Here is an 18091-nt window from a genome sequence, read left to right as displayed (position 1 = left end):
TTCAGCACCGCCAGAGGGGCAGGCTGAGCCACTCTGACCCGGCTATCCGCAACTCGGGGGTGAGGCACAGCTCACGTTATCGTCGCACACCAGCGGATGATGGACCGCATCTGGCGGTTGCGTGAGTGCCAATCCATGGATTTTTCTCTTCGTCCCCGCAGTTGGGCAAAGTGCCGCAAGGGGACGTCGAGGTTGATCCGCGCTAGAGTAGCTTTGAGGGCATCTCCAGACGGGAGAAGTCAACCCACACCGACATGCCTTGGTTGTGCAGTGCCTCAGAAACCCCTCAATCCAAGCCCATCTCGGTGCGGGCAGATGACAGAAATGCCGTCACGGCACTTGGCAAGCAGGGACGGGGACGAGTCAAACAAGCGAGGAGTTTGAGAGGACGGTTCCTGGGAAGAGAGCGACCGAGAGGGAGACGGGAGCGAGGGTTGGGTGGCTGTGCAGTGTAAACATTTTTTTTTCTCTTCCCGGCATCTGACGTCGAACTTGGGGAGGGGTTGGGGAAGGGAAAGCCCTCGATCAAAGTCTAGCCAAGGAGTTTGAGAAATCTGGAGGTGGTTAGGAGTTCTGGACCAGAGCCAAGGCGTGGTAGGCCAATGACCGGGCACATTAGTCTGCCTGCGACCAAGCCTGCTGGGTTTGATGGTAACCTCAACTTTGGAAGATCTTTTTCAACACTGCCTGACTTGGCGGCCGTACCAGGAGTATACCCGACGGTCCCGCATTGTTGCTGAATCTCACTTGAAATCAACGAGGTGGGCAACGAGGGAAGACGCGTCGGCGTGGTTTGTGGCTTATTGAACCAAGATGACCTGGCCACATGTTTCTGTCTGCACATTAATCTGCTGTCTGTCTGCCTTTGCCGTGCAGACTATAGCATATTGCCCAGATTCGGCTTGGCTCAGCCTCGCTCGCGTTCGTCGCGGATGGAGAAGGTGACAAGGAGATGCTTGGCCAGCGGACAGTCGTGTCATTCCACGCTCTCCAGACAGTCGAGGGGTTCCCTGGCGCATGGGTCTAGCAGCCGCCGCCATGCGGCGTCACGATGGGGTAAAGCCGACAATTGATGGTTGGGTGACTGGCTGAGCTCGAGCTCAAACGTCATCAGCCAGACAGACACCAGGCCGAGAGGGAAGGCTGAGCCTCGACGTCGTCTGAAAGCAAATGATCCCCTGAGGCTTATACGTCGGGGCAAGGCAAGAGGCGAGGCGAGGCAGAGCAAAAGCATATATCGTGCGGACGGTCTGAGGGCCCACGGGCCTGAATCAGGGACGATTGCACGGTACTGCTGGACATCCTGACGGAGGCGTAGTTTCCCTACCTACCTAGGTAGTATCTAGTAGACCAGGTAGTCTAGGTAGTCTAGGTAGTTAGACTACTTGGTTGGTGACAATAACGGTGGCAATGGTTGGCTGGTGGGCTTTGTCGACGGCCAAACCCACGTTCCTGCGCATTTCGTGCAGAGGCCGCCTTGGCGAAGGCCTTTCCGTGCCATACTCTCGGTACGGGTCACACGGTGCTACATACAATGCACCGAGCGGCGGCGACGAGGCTGTGTAGTTTCGACCAAGCCAGACCACACCGGACCATCACACACAACCTTTGTTCGTGTTGCAATGTGTCCTGTCTTGGTCCTGTCTTGTCCTTTGTCTTGTGTTGAGGCAGCAGACGAGCCGTGCCAATCGGCCCAACGCTTCGCATTCAATGTTTCTGCCCGGATTGTCTTGGCGTTGGCAGCACCAGACAACCCAGGCATGTGGTCTAGATGCATAGTACCAAGTAGTCAGATGCACAGTAGTTCGCTTTGGGCAGGTCACTGTCTCGTATGCCCCGTGGCTAGGATCGAGGGTGGAGAGCTCGCAGCAGTGGAAGGAAGAGGGAGTCCTCCTGGAGGAGGATTTGGGAGGCAACTCGTCAGTTAGTCCGACTGGGGCTCGGTGGTTGGGTACGTAACAGCTCAGCGCAGCACCCAGCACAGCACAGCAGATCACAGCGCAGCACCACCTCAGAGAGGCCACCAGATTACATACCGATCGGTGGGGATCGCTCGTCACCTGCAGCGTCCCCCAGCCAGCAATCCTTACGCCTGCATTGCCGCTTTGTTTTGCGGACCTGGTCGGCTGTCCCTGCGACCGTTTGCCCATCTGAATGTTTCATCCGGGCAAGTCTCCAGGGAACAGCCGCCACCGGTTCCTGTTGGAACCCCCGCTCTATCTGCTCTATCCCACTTTCCGCGCTGGCTTGGTCTGCTCGCTTGGCGCCCGTTCCGGCAATCATTGAGGCAAATCACTGACTTTCTAAGCCACACTCCAAGCTAGCCATCCCTACAGGCTACGGGCCTGCCTGAGTCTCCATCGTCAACACGAACGGCAAACCCAGACTCCAGACTCCAGACGCCAAACGCCGGATGCCAGACACCATCCGTTTCCTGTCCTCCCACCCATAAGAACAACCACACCTCCACGCCGATTTCCCTCTTGCCCCATCCATCAACACCTCATCACTTCCCAAGTACCAAACACACCCGCAACCACAACATCTACAACTACAACTAGCAGTCACCTCTTACACCTAAACGACTGTACTTGTTCACGACAACTGCAGAGTTGCCACTCTTACACCAACTCCCACGCAAACACACACAACACACAACAACCACCACTCAACATGGCTTCGACATCACCAGAACAGAGGCCGCAGGACTCGTCGCGAGCGTCCAGCCGTGCCTCCAGGAAATCGCTCACCCTCGACCTCTCCAACCTGCCAGCCCTGCAACAACCAACACCGGCAACCAACACCCTGCTCATCACCAACCTCCAAGACCTCTCCGTCTTCCAGCCCGATAACCTGCAGACCATCAAGGGCCTCATCGCCAAGACAGCCATGATCCACACCTGGGCTCCCCTCAAGTCCTTCCGCCGCATCCTCGTCTCCTTCTACACGATATCCGACGCCATCGCCGTCCGCTCCATCTGGGACGGCGAGGCCATCCTCGGCGAGCGGTGCCGCGTCTACTTCGGCCAGCACACCCCCGTCGACACCTCCCCCAAGGACACCCACCTCGCCCTCCCGGACGCCGGCAAGCTGTTCTTCATCTCCCCGCCGCCGTCCCCTCCCCACGACTGGGAGCAGATTGTCGAGGGCGCCCCCAACAAGCAGGTGCACGCCGAGGACCTGGCCGAGGCCCTGGCCAAGCTGCACCACCACAAGATCGCCGCCGACTCGCCCATCAGCCCCGTTGAGGGCCGGTCGCCGGGCGGCTTCAGCGCCGCGTCCGCAAGGCAGACGAGGAGCCGCAGCTCCACCCTCATCTTCCACCCGGAGGACCACGGTGGCAGCCCCAACTTGCCGTGTGTTATGGTCGACGACATGACGGACGCCCCCGTGGACGAGCTGAACATCAGCCCTATGGACGTGGACAAGCCGATCATGGCGCACACCGCGCGGCCGCCGGTCGAGCTGATGAGCGACGCATAGAAAGCGGGCGAGGAGAACTGAGACTGTCTTTACTGCTGCGAGGTGTTCTGGTCATGGCGTTTAGCGGCGTGTTTGGGTCACTGCCTACTGCATCACATATCAGGGAGCATCTGTTTCGGTCCACGGTTTATGCGGGCTACTCTGTGGTGGCATCACAATAGAATTCGACGGGCAGGAGGCAGCTATGATTGGGCTTTCTGTTTAGAAGATAGGAGTCACTGTGGATATGATGACGACGGGTGGGAGGCATAGAATTTTTGTACGATACCATTGAGTATGCACAGAGGCTCAAGGCAGAACATGCTGAAGAGAATGATAAGCGATGCCAAAGAAACGCTCGTCCCAATAACCATTGCTTGTCCAGTGATCAGTACACAAACAGTACACAATGTCCACGATACTAACCTTTGCCCCAATTTCCACTAGTTACGGCTCCCTTCTAGGCATCCCATAAGCTATGTCAATCAACTCTCAGCATCACGAAACCACATGGACAGCGGCCATGAGGCCGGAGGCGGCCCTGAACCCAGACCAAGCCACGGCCGCGACCAGCGCGGCTGCCAACATCAGGCTCGTCAAGCCCTGGCGCTCAGGGGCACCGATCCGCAGCCTGGAGCCTTCGGGGTGGCCCAACTCTGTGGTCCGGCCCAGCTGCGGCACATACTTAAAGTCGAAGTTGGTCTCGCTGCCGAGGCCGATCTCCTTGTTGTGCACTGCTAGGTGGTAGAAAAACTTCCTAACTCGCTGCGGCCGCGCGAAAAGAAAATCACCCAGGTTAGTTTCTTTTCACACCAGGAATTTACCCTAGACTGGCCGTGTGGGACATTATAGATGATGGAAAGGGTAAAAGAAAAGCTACCAGCTGACTAGGGACATTTAACGCACCTCGTTCTTGCGCTCATCCCACTCCGGTATCGACCGGTACAGGTAGCAAGTGCCCATGAAGTAGAGGCACTGCCCTGCCACCAACGCCTGGTGATATAAGCTAGGCCGCTCGATCCCGAGGGCGCGCGAGCTCCCAACCGTTCAGCCAGTACGCCTCGGCGCAGAGGAACTCGCGGCTCACGAACGTCGGCGGCTGGCAGCTCAGCCCCGTCAGGATGTTGTTGGCCAGCACGGCCGACATGTCGCTCGGGTCGATGTCCGCCTCGACCAGCGATTCGAACATGACTCTCGAGCTCCGGTAGTCCACGAGCCAGGATTCCGTCGGCGTCCCGAGTAGGTACGCAACCCACCGCCACAGCGCCGTGTAGTCCACGATCTCGCGCTCGCGCAGGTAGATGCCCTGCCGGGGGAGGCCGATCCAGACCAGCGCCGACGAGAAGGTCAGCACGGTGCCGATGCAGTCGAGGTCGTTGATGGGCACGCCCCAGGCGCTGACGTCGAAGTAGCCCGGCCTCTCGCGCGCCAGGGCGAGGATGCGCCGCCGCACGCTCGCGTGCAAAAGGCGCACCTTGACGCTGCTCGCGAAGCCCTCGCCGCCCGGTTTGACGCTGTCCAGGTCCCGCGTCACCTGAAGGATATGCTGGAATGTCTCGAGCAGGCGGCGCTTGGCCACCTTTGCGCCGAAACCCCCCGTCCGCGCGAGCGTCTCGACGACGCGGCGGCCGCCCATGCCGCCCACCAGGGACTGGAAGGTGAGACTGACGATACTGGGCCCGCCGTACCGGTAGAAGACGTCCTGGCCCCTTTTGATCTGGTCCCAGTCGACCCAGGAGGGGACCGTGTGGATCTGTGTCCATAACTCGTTGAGTTTTGGGTCCGAGGCGTGATGTTGCTCAAGAAGGGCGTATAGGTCCCGCCGTGGGCTGCCATCCTTGCCACCGTCGCCCTGAGACGATGCCTTGGGTGTATTGTCGTCCACGGACGTCTGTGGGGCTGGTCTCGACGTCCGAGGTGGGCTTATGGCGTCTAGCCGGTCCAGACACTCCGCCCCAAGTACATCGTAGCTAAAGGTTAGTGGCCGCAGCTGCTCCTTGGTCTGATGCTCGGGAGTCCACTCATAAGTATAGCCCCAGCTATTGCGTATATCACGCTTTTCTCTTGTGAAAAGCATTCTATAATAACTGCCGTAGCGACTTGGCGAATCTGAAGAGGGGAACCGCGGCAGATGATGGCTTGCAATAAGCAGCGGCTCGAGGGGTATCAGAAAGACATGCAACAACAACGATCAAGATCAGCATTTGTCAGGCAGACGATAGTCAGACTGAAGGCAAGGGAAACTCATGAAAGACTAGTCCTTAGATCGAAGGGGGGGGGGGTTTGCTTCACTTGAAGCTTCGGAACAGACATGTAGGGATTATGCGTGTCATTGAACTTGGGCTCCCATCCCTGACATGTGTTAGTTGGGGTCGACCCGCGATCCGGCATTGTCGCCACCTCATGAGTTCACTGGGTCTGACGATCCCAGCATGACAGAACGCGTAGAGAGGTTTCTTTGCAGTGCCCAAAGTGTCCTATACTCCATACTCGACTGTGGTCGCCGAGAGTGCAATTGAGAACTAGTTAACGGCAGCAAATACAGGACAGGAGTGTCATTCCTGGAAACTTTCCATAAGTGAGTCTTCCTCAACAGAATGATATGGGTAGTGAACGGTCCTCGCAAGAGCAGCCTTTGAAATGTAATGGAGGTGAAGTCTTGGATAAAGTTGTGCACCCATTGTGCTCGACTACGTCCGTGTATGATCCGGTCGACAAGACGTCAGCCGCGTGTAAACGGCCGGGGCTGTTTAATAGACTTATTAGTCGCGTGGAACGGGGGCTCAGATAAGCGTTAGCGCGCCGCCGCAACGGACCCCTGCTACCTAAAGCTTGCATAGCTTGTAGTGCAGCGGCCATCACCAGGGGTCCGAGATGCTTCTGAAATTTTCCCCAATCGTCACTCTACTATCCGTCTCAACGCTGCCGACAGGGCCACTACGCCGGTCCTCTCCAGCACGTCATAACACTCGAGGCCGCGAACATGGCTTGTTCATGCCGCACAGCTGCTCTGCAAATATTTGTCCGGAGTCTGGCCCAGGTCCACGCTCCGACGACACATCATGTGAGATCGGCATGGCTCGCGACCCGCCCGCGGCTCCCTAGCCGCAACATCTCTGTTGCTTCCCACTGCCGACGAGCACACACTACCGCAGGGTCTTCCGACGTCGTTGCGCAGGAAACACAAGGGCAACAGGCGCTTCCAGAAGACCATCACAAAGACCAGCCAGAGCGGGACCCGACCTCGTCTACTCTACAGTCTCGAGCTGCGGAGTCATCAGCAGAGCACGACATGATGTTCTCCATAAAGCCAAGCTCCAAGAACGCGATCCGAAAAGCGGCTAGATACCGAAACAAATCACCAGGGAGTCAGGAGCAAGCAGAGAGTCCAGAAAAGGTCCAGAAGTCCAAGGACAGTGCAGACGAGCGGACAAAGAAGGCGAAAAAGGGCAAGAAAGGCAAAAAGGACAAGACACTACTGGAAAGGGCAGAAAAACGGAAGGAAAAAGAACGAATCGAAAAGGAAAGGATCGAACGCCAGGCTGCCAAGGCTAAGAATCAAGAACCAAGGAAGGATGAAAGACCAGTGTGGTTGAAACAGAAACAGGCGCTCAAGCAGAAGTTTCCAGAGGGCTGGAGGCCGCCCAAGAGGCTGTCCCCCGACGCGCTCGAGGGCATCCGGGTCCTGCACCAGCAGTTCCCGGACATGTACACCACGGAGGCGCTGGCCGAGAAGTTCGAGGTGTCGCCCGAGGCGATCCGGAGGATCCTGAGGGCCAAGTGGGAGCCGACGGCCGAGGAGGAGGAGGACCGCCAGCGCAGGTGGTTCAACCGCGGGGTCAGCGTGTGGCAGCGGTACGCGGAGCTGGGAAGACAGCCTCCGCGAAGGTGGCGCGAGGCCGGGGTGGAGGCAAGTCCCTGGCAGGGGACGATACCACGTGAGAAAGAGTATGGCGAAGAGGAGGGTGAGGCGGAAAAGGTCGACCAGGAGACGGCCACGCGGCTGCAGGCTCAGATGAAGCTGTCAAAGAGTTTGGTGTAAGATGAGGATGATCGCTAAAGGACAGTTTGGTCCGCGATCCAATGGCATCTTCTCACTGCCTCTACGACAATCCTGAAGTGAGAAAGATGCTCTGGTCTACTATAAATGTTGCACCGTGATTCTTGCCTGACACAGCTCCCAGGGTAGGAGGCAGAATCTGGCACGGTCTGGGGACTATTCCTATAGGATGGCCGGTTGTGGGATAGTCTTTGCTCCGATAGGATGGTATCGTCTGTGCAAATTTCCTGTGAGGTGACAATGTGAAATAGACTCGGATAGAGTACCATACGTTTGATGACCTGTGATGTGATGCTGCCCCGAGTCAAATACAAATCGACACTGACATTGGGATCCCTGGGAGCTGTAATTAGAGCCTGCCGAGAGTGGAATTTCAGCCATCGGCCAACGCGACGATCAGTGTGACGGACTGTCTCTGCTTCATGGATGACATGAATTTTCTGCACGTGGCAGGATAACTGTGCACGGGAAACTTCGATGGCGCTTCCATGCGAAAGGCCCCTTTCCCTCAATCTCCGTGCTCCGGGGCGTGACAACCCAGCCTGCCCAGCATGGGGGCCCCATGCCAACACAGATACGCACTAGGCGGGAGGAACCCCCTGATCAATTGACGAATCAACTCATGTCGCCAGATGGAGCTGTGCTGACTTGGCAGCGGCATCCCGGCCAGGCAGTGCGCCTTCGTCTGGAGCTGCCTGAGCACTACACGGACCCTTCCTCGACCGTGGTACTGTTTCTGCTACTGCTTCTCGGACCAGCGTGACGATGGAGAGGGGGGAATTTGCTCTGCTCTACCGTTGGCGCTCTGATCACCGTCGGCTTTCTGCCTCTTCGGCTGTGGCTGCACTCCTCAATCTTACTTGGGCTTGCTCCTCAGAAGGCTCTTCTGCCGTCCTGACTCTGGCCAGCAGCAGCTCCTCGGCGCGTTCTCTGTCGATGCCTTCAAACGCGCTTGCCGACTAATTCCGCCGCCTCGTGGCACCTTGTGGGAGCTGTCGTCGAGGCTCCATCCGCTCTTTTACCCCATCGTACTGTACGTAAATAGTGTATCGACGTTTCGGTAAATTGGAGACTTGTACACATCAGCAGTCACGGCTCTTCGAGCAAACGGGCCCTGTCCGCTGACCTGCTTCATAGGCTTGCTGACCTGCTCTTGCTGCGTTGTCTTTGAAGCTTGGCTCCAGCTTTCCTTGCCTTGTTGCTATCGAGCTCTCAGCAATAAAGCAGGCACATCTTCCCTTCTTGCCTCACTTGACCAACTACGCGCCTAGTCAACTCCGAGCTCCGTGCGGTCCTACAATCCTGCAGAGGATGCCGTCTTCATGACCCGAAGTAGGACAAGGAAGGACGGACACCCCAACACTTCTCCAGTCATCATGGCATCCACTCCTTCGAATCGCCATCTCAAACTGGCGCCCTCCAACACTCCAGCCACCTCGCCGAACTCCAGATTCCCGGGCCGCGGAAAGGCCCAGGAGCCGAGCTTGTTCTTGAAACGGGTCATCGGCACGACTTGCAGCTCGCCCACCGGCTTTGACTCGGTCGATCGCTGCTTTTGCTATATAGCAGGAGGGGCTGTCGTCGTGGCGGGTTTGGACGGCAGCCAACTTTTTTACCGCGCTCGTCCTACAGCAGTGCCTGTCTTCAGCGTCGCCCCAGTCCAGCACGGCTCCTCTGGCCTTTACGCCACCCCTAAAGCAAACGACGCAAGGAACAGGGTGGCAGTCGCTCCGCGAGATCCCATTCACTCGTCACCGTCTGACAGGGGCGACTCCCCGGCGTCGAAAACATGGACCAGTCGCGAGCGAATCAAAGCCGCGACATGCGTATCCTTGAGTCGGGACGGAAGGTTCCTAGCTGTCGGCGAAACTGGCTATTCTCCAAGAGTCCTCATCTTCACCCTGAAGGAGGGCTCGTCTTCAGATCAGCCTCTGGTTTCGATAAACGAACACGCCTTCGGTGTGCGAGCAGTGGCATGGTCTCCAGACGGCAGATTCCTCGCCTCTCTCGGCGATCCCAATGACGGGTTTCTATTTATCTGGAAAATCGATCCGAGGACTGGGTCTGCCAGATTGTTCCAACAAAATCGGTGTACTGCCCAAGTCAATGGAATGATTTGGCTGGGCAGCACCCTAGTCTCCTTTGGAACTCGACATGTCAAGGCTTGGAAGGTGGTCGATGAGGTGCAGCGGCCACCTTCGCCCCCGAAGAGGAGCCTGACGCCACAGGAAGCCCAGAAGACTTTGACTGGGAGAAACGTCTTGCTTGGGTCTCTACTGGAGGCGAGCTTCAGATGCGCAACACCTGTTGATGAGGCTCACGCACTCCTCTGCTCCGACGCTGGCGACATATGTATCCTGGACGACAGCACTGGACAGATAAAGCTCACACCTGCAGCTGAGACGGGATTCCCAGTCACCTGCTGCACAATACGTGGCTCAGTCGCACTGCTGGGAAGCAAAGATGGCCAATTTGTCACCCTTGACGTTAGCACACTCAATATTGAAGCTGCAACCATCTCTGCACCCAAGCTTGCCAAGGGAGAATCAGGGCTGAGCGGCTTCGCTGTTATGGGAGTCGTCCAAGATCAACTCGTCACGATAGACTCAGAGCGGTCCATTGAGATTTGGGAGGCAGATCAACTGCCCAACAAGTCTGCCCAGCAGTCGACGCCAATCAGGCTAGCCGGGCAGAGTGACCCTGTGCTCGGTGTCCAACCGCTCACCATGTCTGATGAGACGGACCTTGCCTTCTTCACGTGGTCAAAATCCGGAAAGGTCCTTCTTTGGGATTTGGATGGCATAGTCAAGCACAGCTTTGATATTCCTGTGGACGACTGTCATTTGGGTAATGAGACAGACCCGCAGAACCAGCTGTGCGTGGTACGAGCGGACAGTGGGCGCATCTTTGCCTCTGGGGATAGGGCGGGCGTATTTCGAATAATAGATCGCTCCACAGGACAGCAACTCCTGGAGACCAAGGCCCATTCATCCGAAATCACTCACGTGGCTTACCAAAGCAATGCCTCGAGGACCATCATTGCAACATGTGGACGAGATCGCACTGTCCAGTTATTTCAACGACTGTCTGATGGCTCCTTCGATCTCTTGCAAACGCTTGAGTTCCCTGCCAGGGTGACTCATCTGATATTGTCTTCAGATGACAGATTGATCACTTGCTCCATGGATCGCAATATCCAAGTCTATGAGCTGGTCACCAAGCAAGGAGAGGCAGACTCCTTGGCCGCAATCTACTCCCGGTCCATCTCGCTCAAGGCATCTCCGGTTTCTATGGTCCTGGATTCCGACTGCAGATCAATCTTTGTGTCCAGCCTGGACCGATCCATTTGTCGCTTTGACATTGAGACTGGCCGGCAAACAAACACATTCAAGTGTACAGATGAGAATGGCACCGAAAACGCTGTGGTCGATTCGCTCCATTTTGGCCCGTCCAAGCGCGACGAAATTCCTACCATCATCGGGATATCCAACACAGACAAATCTGTCAGGGTATACGATTCTCAGAGTGGGGCCTTCATGGATCGTGAATGGGGTCACACGGAATCGATCAATGGTGTCACATTGGTAGACAGCGGGGAAGCAACCCGCAAAGTCGTCAGTGTAGGATGTGATGGAACAATCATGATATGGGCCTTGGACCTGAGAGACCCTGAACTGAGGGCAGGGAGTAGGTCTCCATCGCCTCCAGGTGGTTCGAGTCGGCCAGTATTGCGACGTGTCCTATCAAAGGCTGAGCTAGCTGAGTTTCCACGACCTTCTTCCTCCGGGGGACGGCGATCGCCGCCAACGAGGAGCCTTCGTCATCGCAAGTCTCGACAAAACATATCTTCATCCTCAGTCAAAACACCAACCACCACACAGTTTCCACAGACTAGTCCATCACGTTCTCGGACAGACGAACGCCCATCCCGCCGGACTTCATCCAGTAGATCCGGGGAATGCCCTTCTCCAGAAAGTCCGGCAACAGCTCGCCTAACTCGAAGACCGTCTCTTCCAGCTCTCGGCGGCAACCCGTCCCATCCCACAGCACGGAAGAAGTCCAGCGCGATCAGCCTGCGGTCGTCCTACGGGGCCGGATCGCTGCAGACGGCAACCGAGCAGACTGCCGACAACTGCGCACATACCGAAGCAAGCTCTCATCCGCGGACACCATCTCTTCCGAAGCGATGGCGGAGCTAGAAAACGAGCTGCGCCTCACGACTGCCGCCCTGTGCGAGCGAATCAGCAGAGACAGCCAGGCTGTGAGCGAGTCCATGCTGAGCGGACTGCTCAACCAGTACAGCGAGAGGCTGGTCAGTATGCTCGATGAGCGGCTGAGGCTGAGGCTGTCCGAGGCCCAGTTCAACGGTGGTAGGAGTGGGGAGAGCAGCCCTACTCTCTTGACACCTTCTAGCACCTTTGGAGTTGAGCGCGTGCGGCCGAGGACGGCTGGCGAGGGGACGAGAAAACCCTCTAATTGAGGAAGCCGCCAATTCTGGTATTGTTTCAATATGTATCTTTCCCTTTGTTTCAATACGCGTGGGTTTGGCGACAAGTTTTGGCAAGGCGTCCCGGTGATGGTCGGTCGAGCTTTACCCACTTCAGGCTCCCGTTGTTCGTTTTTGGGCGGAGTTTGCTCTATCTTTACTGGTGAGAAGGGCGAAAGGTACGACGGGGAACAAGTCGACCTCACTGCTACGGCGTGGGTCAGCATCGGTAGTATTCATATGTAAGAGAACCAGGGGGCAAAGGAAAAACGGAGTTTTTATGCGCAAGAAATGCCAGGTGTCCTGTGAACGCGCATGCAGGAGACATTTGTGACGAGGGCGGGTATGGTGCCGCCTCAGGCACACACTGAACATCAGTACTGAGCACACTGGCTGTGAACGAATTCACATTTACACCAGGCCGAGGAGTCCCCTTTTGAAAAGTGATGGATATGCAGCAGACACAACCATCTTGCCATGGTAGACTTCTGTGCCGCAAGAGCTGTCGTGCGAGAATGTCCCAATCGAAGATGCTTGGCTAAACGGCATGAGAGTTTATCGAGAAGTGCATTGGCAGTGAAGAATGCATTGTTCGTTGGGGATCATCTATACAGATACTCAGTCAGCTTTCACTTTGGTACTGTCTCGCCGCCAGCGCCATACTGCCATGTTTCTTCTATTTCAGATACGCCAATACCTTGCACGATCTAGTGTATCTCTCGTTCGCATTCTATCCCATAGCAACAGTGACAGAGGGAAGTCTAATCACGTACAGAGCCGGATATCTCTTCTGTTCACATCGTGCAGTGATTTCAGTCAGCCCCATATGATCCTTGGTTCCTCCCGATCTGTGGTGGCTCCGAAATAATAGGAACACGGAGATTCGCACCTGCAAAAACAGAGGGTACACCGGTACGTCAACTTATACCATAGCCATAGCTATCAAAGCACATCACCTAGGTATAATTCATTTACCTATACCTAATCCCTATATACCTAAGTTGAATTAGGTATATTAATTAGGTATATAAGTTAGGTACATAGGTGTTGGGTGTTAGGTATGGGTATAAGTAAGAGTGTGGGTGTTAGGTGTATGGGTGTTAGGTGTATGGGTGTTAGGTGTATGGGTGTTAGGTGTATGGGTGTTAGGTGTATGGGTGTTAGGTGTATGGGTGTTAGGTGTATGGGTGTTAGGTGTATGGGTGTTAGGTGTATGGGTGTTAGGTGTATGGGTGTTAGGTGTATGGGTGTTAGGTGTATGGGTGTTAGGTGTATGGGTGTTAGGTGTATGGGTGTTAGGTGTATGGGTGTTAGGTGTAGGTGTTGGGTATGGGTTTTGGGTGTGGGTGAGGTGGTGATGTACCGGGGTGCCCTCCGTTTTTGCAGGTGCGAATCTCCGTATTCAATAATAGAGGGAGATAGCTGAAGGTATTTGACGACCAGAACTTGATTCTAAGCTGTAATATGCACAGACATTGAGGTTGCGGACACAAAACCTATCACACTTGTAGTCATTTTATAGATTGATTCTATCCCATAGTAAAACCGCCCATCAAATTTTGTCATGCCGCCTGTGTCTATGCAACGTTCCCTCTCAATTCCTCAATTCCCCGTGCTATCATATGCGCCATCAAATGCGGTACATCCGCTATACTACAAGTCCTTCCTCCAGCGCCTCATCCCTCTCCAACCGCTCCAGCCCTTTGCACACGGCACCATAGACCCTCAGCGGCACGGCTACCTCGAAGCTCTCGCAGGCGAGGTTCTCCGCCGCCACGAGGACGAGGCCGCCGCGGTCGTCGCGGGATATCTCCTCCAGGAGAGGGTGAGGGCCTTGGTGCTGGGATTTCGACTTCTCCGTAGGTATGAGTCGTCGTTCCTGCCCTTGCTCACCTTCCTGATCAGAGTCTTCTTGACCCTGGTCCTCTATTGGTTGCGGTTCTACGTCTTGAGATGGTACGACGAATTCCAGCCTGATCTTCCATTCCAGGCTGATGCCGCTGGTCACAAACTCGGGTGTTGCCGTAATCGGTATGGCAGGGTTGAAGATCATGCGCCGGGAGAAGAGCGTGGCCTCAGAGGTGGACACATGCACCTTCCTCGAGGCGCGATGGATGCTTGCCTCAGAGCGCATGGCCAGACCGGGATCCACCCTTTCAGACGTCTCGAGCGCGGCGTGAACTGCATAGCAAGGTACCTCTGCGCCCGAAAAGTCGACTGCCATGGTTACTACTTCACCCAGGCGGTATGCGGGCCTCGCAAGCATGACAACGCCTACTTTGCGCCCATTACGAGCTATTTCAAAACGGTTGGCGCTTTGCTGACCTTCCGCTGTGAGGTTACTCCTTATGATGGCCAGGTCGATGGCATCCTTGGCGCTGTTCACCTCTTCCAGAAACGATGGCCGTCTGGATCCAGTAACAGCAGTCGGCGAAAGTAAACCTGCGCCCGAGCCATGACGAGAACTGTTCACTAGTTCGTCGACGTAGGACAGGAACCCATTCATGGTAGATTCCGGGCCTGCCTCTTTGCCGCCTCTGTCTCGCGCCTCTGTTACGCTTGGCCTCCTGTCGATATACAGGCTATCTCCCATGCCAATGGTTCGTATTCGAGCCTGATCCCGCAACATAATATATGGGGACATGAGATCGTGCCCGAGCATCTCGCCGTGGTTGTTGACACTTCCTAGCATGCGGAACGGTATCTCGACCGACTTGACTTGTTGCTCTTTAGTGCCACCAGGGCGTTGTGTTCCTATGACGAGGCTGTACGATGTTTTCATAGCCTTTCCTTTGTGCGTTGGGGGCAGGCCTTTGGGTAATCTGAAGGTATACTCGAAAGCCTTGCTTTCCCCAGGGGCCAACTGCAAATCCACAAACAGAATGGATTGTGGCGTAGAGAGTAGTGGCACAGATTTGGAGCTGGCAATTCCGCGCATCTCCTTGATGCTGCTCAGCTCGCCAGCGCCCAACAGCTCCCCCAAAGAATTGGTGAAGCTGCCCCAGCCAAAGCCCCGCATGAACCCGTTCTCCCTTTTGGAAGTTTCTATGCCAACGACGCCACCTCCCTGCCCTCCCACCACGGCCTTCCGCTTGACCTGCTCGAACGGTGCAAGATTGACCAGAGAACCGTCCAGTGTGAAGGAGCCCTGAATTTGAGCATACCCCATCATCAGAGCCTCGGGGCGCTTGGCCTTCTGAGGGGAAAAGGTTGACTTTTGACGTAGGTGCGGTGGCCTCCCATGGGTTCTCATGGGCTGGTGTATTACGTATTCGGAGGCCAAAGTCTCGGTGGAATTGTTGCTCATGGAATAAAACTCCCCGCTGCTCCTTGGCGTACCAGTTATACTGCTTGTCGACAGGACTCTGGCAGCAGCTGGGGTGATCTGCTCGTTGATTATCGGTATCGGGTCTCGCGGGCGCATTGGTATGTTCGCAGGCTCTCCAAGAGGCGTGGCAGCACCCTTCCAGGTAGTATCAGGTGCAGGTTTAATAGGGCCGACGGTCATATCCGAGAGAGGCGAGGGGCCCATTGGGAACCTGAACTCTGACAAGGCGGCTGAGGGCGTTCTTGGAGAGCCCAGAGAGCCGATGCCAGGAGTGTTTGGAACGGTAGATGCCCCCGAGGGCCGGTGGAAGGGAGACCCTCGGTCCGGTGGGTAGGACGCATTATACAGAGGTGAGGTCGGCGTGTTGAAGGGTCGCTGGGGGTGTGAAGCTATGGCAAGTCAGCGTTACGAGATCCCATGTCCCTATAGTGATTGTCACCAACCAGATCTTGGGCCGGGTACGACCGAGCCGCGAGAGACTATCTGGAGACTCGCGGACCGGCCATGGCCGCGGCTGGGCCGCGAGGCAGTCGAGCCGGCGTTGCTCGTCGCATGGCTGTCGACTGAGTTGACGGACCCAATGGAGACGATTGACACCGATCTCCTGTGACTGTGGCTGTGACCATGGTCATGGCCATTACCATTACTCGACTGTGTTTCTGGAGGATGGAATGGTGGCGTCCACGGGACGGAGCCTGCACGACTGCGTGAGGTCTTTGCAGGAGCGCTCATGGACGAGCTGGGGCGATGGCCTCGACGGGGCGCGGAGGTGGACGTCGACGGGGGTGGCGCCAGCCGGCTGGAGGCATGGTGTATGGCGGCGCGAGACTGGGGCGGAGGGCGCAATTGATTATGGTTCGAACTGGTGGAGCCGGCGCTGCTGGGGGCAGCTTGGGCTACGTTCTTGAAGACGATGGTGCACTTCAATTCCTCGCCGGAGAAGAGGGTGGTCCCGTCATCGTCAAAGCGAACGAACACTCGAATGTTGCCCGAGTCCGGCGACATGATGGAGCTCCTTCAACACGAAGGAGTGGTTGGAGAGTCCTCATGAACTCGGCCTGCACATCGCTGTGGTAGGTGGTTGGTGGTGGTGGTGGTGGCTTGCAGATGGTTGGGAACGGCGAGCGGCTCTGTTGCAGGTCGTGTCTTATGGGTGAGGTAATAGTAGCTGCATATGGCCTTGACGATTTGGTCGCTTCTGCTATGACTTTGGGGGCAGGTGCCAAGAAGCTTACTTAAGTCACTTGGGTACCTCGGTACCAATCCTTACTTACACGAGCCAAATGGGTAGGCTGATGCCGAGGACTACAGCATAGATGCACACTACATGGGGTACGGGAGCCTAGATACGGTGGTTTATTACTGTGTACAGTACAGAGTGGTCAGTTCAAGGTTTCATACATCGCTCGATACCGACGCATCGCTCGCATATGCGGGACCCACTTGCAGACTGTCTCCCCCTTCCCAACATTCGAGGGACTGTCAGCGATTCTCATTGCAGCGCCTGACGCTGCTTAGCACGGAGCTGGATGACGCGTTAGAAATGAAGACACACAGAGCGAGCTCTATGGCTCCCACAATAATGTCTTGACCTGATTTACAAACAAGGTGTTGCGGCGTGACAGGCTCTTTCATAGAATGTTGCTCCACAGGAGGCTATCCCGGGGTACACCACAGGGTATCCCACAAGTGTTGCACGCACATCCCTAACCCTGGTTTACAACCACTTCCTGGAATGCTTAAATAGCCAGATTTCTTTTATTTCTTTCTTTTAAACTACTCTTAGGAAATAAATGCTTTTATAATTATGCTTTTAAACCCCTTATAATACTTATAGCCTTCCATAATTATAAGCTTAATTTATATAAAATAATCTTTCCTTTTTATAAGTTATAAATAAATTATATAAAGCATATCTTAATTATATTTATTTTATATTATTTATTTTCTTTTATTTTTAAGCATATATTTATATAATAACTATAAACACTTTTTTAAACCTTATTAATTAAGTAATCTATTTAAATATTTATTCCTTTCCTACTTAGTTTGCTATATTATAATTCCATTATTAAATTAAGAAATGCTAGGAATTTATAAACCTTAATATATTAAATGCAGCCCTTGCTAAGCAACTAAATATAATTTTAAAATTAAATTCCTAATTTATATAATATAAAAAGAAGAAAAGAAATATTTAAAAGGCTTTATATAATAAGTATTAAGAGCATTTAAGTAATAATAAGCTTTTAAAAGATAAAATAACACTTACTTTATTCTTTCCCTTATCCTTTAATAAATTAAAAAAGGGATATAATTAATATCTTTAATAATAAATTACCCTAGCTCTTAATAAAGTAATTAAATTTAGCAAAAAATAAAAAATTTAAAAATAAATATAAAAAATAATATTTAGCTTAATTCTCTCCTTATATTTAGTTAAAATGGTAAATATAAAATAGTTTTCTATTTAATAAGTAATTTAAAATATTAAAAATAACCTTATACCTTTTAAATTAAGCATAATAAACACCCTTTAAACTTAATATTAGCAATACCTAGAAAAAGCAAAGAAACTAAGTATTAAATCATAATAATAATATTAAGACTTTATAAACTTATATTTATAAGCTTATACTTATAAATTATTTAAAATTAAAGAATTTATTAATTTAAATAACTTTTTATAAGTAATTGCAATATATATTACCCTTAATTAAGCAATTTTTAAGTGCTAAGAACTTATTAAATAAAA

General features: G+C 53.9%; 6 protein-coding genes across 6 annotated transcripts; 3 read left to right on the top strand and 3 right to left on the bottom strand.

Annotated features, from left to right (window-relative positions):
* Positions 1-2673: 2673 nt before the first annotated feature.
* Positions 2674-3483, top strand: INS49_011159 (uncharacterized protein; the record flags this gene model as incomplete). The annotated part of the gene is made up of 1 exon (XM_043171878.1): positions 2674-3483. One exon carries the CDS (start codon positions 2674-2676, stop codon positions 3481-3483), a length of 810 nt encoding a protein of 269 aa, XP_043023623.1.
* Positions 3484-3960: 477 nt separating this feature from the next.
* INS49_011158 (uncharacterized protein) lies at positions 3961-4425 on the bottom strand (the record flags this gene model as incomplete). Its single annotated transcript, XM_043171877.1, has 2 exons — positions 3961-4227; positions 4369-4425. The coding sequence occupies 2 exons, from the start codon at positions 4423-4425 to the stop codon at positions 3961-3963; spliced, it is 324 nt and encodes a 107-aa protein (XP_043023622.1).
* A 43-nt stretch (positions 4426-4468) lies between these two features.
* Positions 4469-5539, bottom strand: INS49_011157 (uncharacterized protein; the record flags this gene model as incomplete). Its single annotated transcript, XM_043171876.1, has 1 exon — positions 4469-5539. One exon carries the CDS (start codon positions 5537-5539, stop codon positions 4469-4471), a length of 1071 nt encoding a protein of 356 aa, XP_043023621.1.
* Positions 5540-6445: 906 nt separating this feature from the next.
* Positions 6446-7504, top strand: INS49_011156 (uncharacterized protein; the record flags this gene model as incomplete). Its single annotated transcript, XM_043171875.1, has 1 exon — positions 6446-7504. One exon carries the CDS (start codon positions 6446-6448, stop codon positions 7502-7504), a length of 1059 nt encoding a protein of 352 aa, XP_043023620.1.
* A 1394-nt stretch (positions 7505-8898) lies between these two features.
* INS49_011155 (uncharacterized protein) lies at positions 8899-12002 on the top strand (the record flags this gene model as incomplete). Its single annotated transcript, XM_043171874.1, has 3 exons — positions 8899-11209; positions 11287-11402; positions 11472-12002. 3 exons carry the CDS (start codon positions 8899-8901, stop codon positions 12000-12002), a joined length of 2958 nt encoding a protein of 985 aa, XP_043023619.1.
* A 1654-nt stretch (positions 12003-13656) lies between these two features.
* On the bottom strand, positions 13657-15516 carry INS49_011154 (uncharacterized protein; the record flags this gene model as incomplete). The annotated part of the gene is made up of 1 exon (XM_043171873.1): positions 13657-15516. The coding sequence occupies one exon, from the start codon at positions 15514-15516 to the stop codon at positions 13657-13659; it is 1860 nt and encodes a 619-aa protein (XP_043023618.1).
* Between the last annotated feature and the right edge of the window lie 2575 nt (positions 15517-18091).

This window comes from Diaporthe citri (assembly GCF_014595645.1).
Source record: "Diaporthe citri strain NFHF-8-4 chromosome Unknown scaffold_5, whole genome shotgun sequence".
Taxonomy (NCBI): Eukaryota; Fungi; Ascomycota; class Sordariomycetes; order Diaporthales; family Diaporthaceae; genus Diaporthe; species Diaporthe citri.
This window is presented reverse-complemented; position numbering and strand designations above follow the sequence as displayed.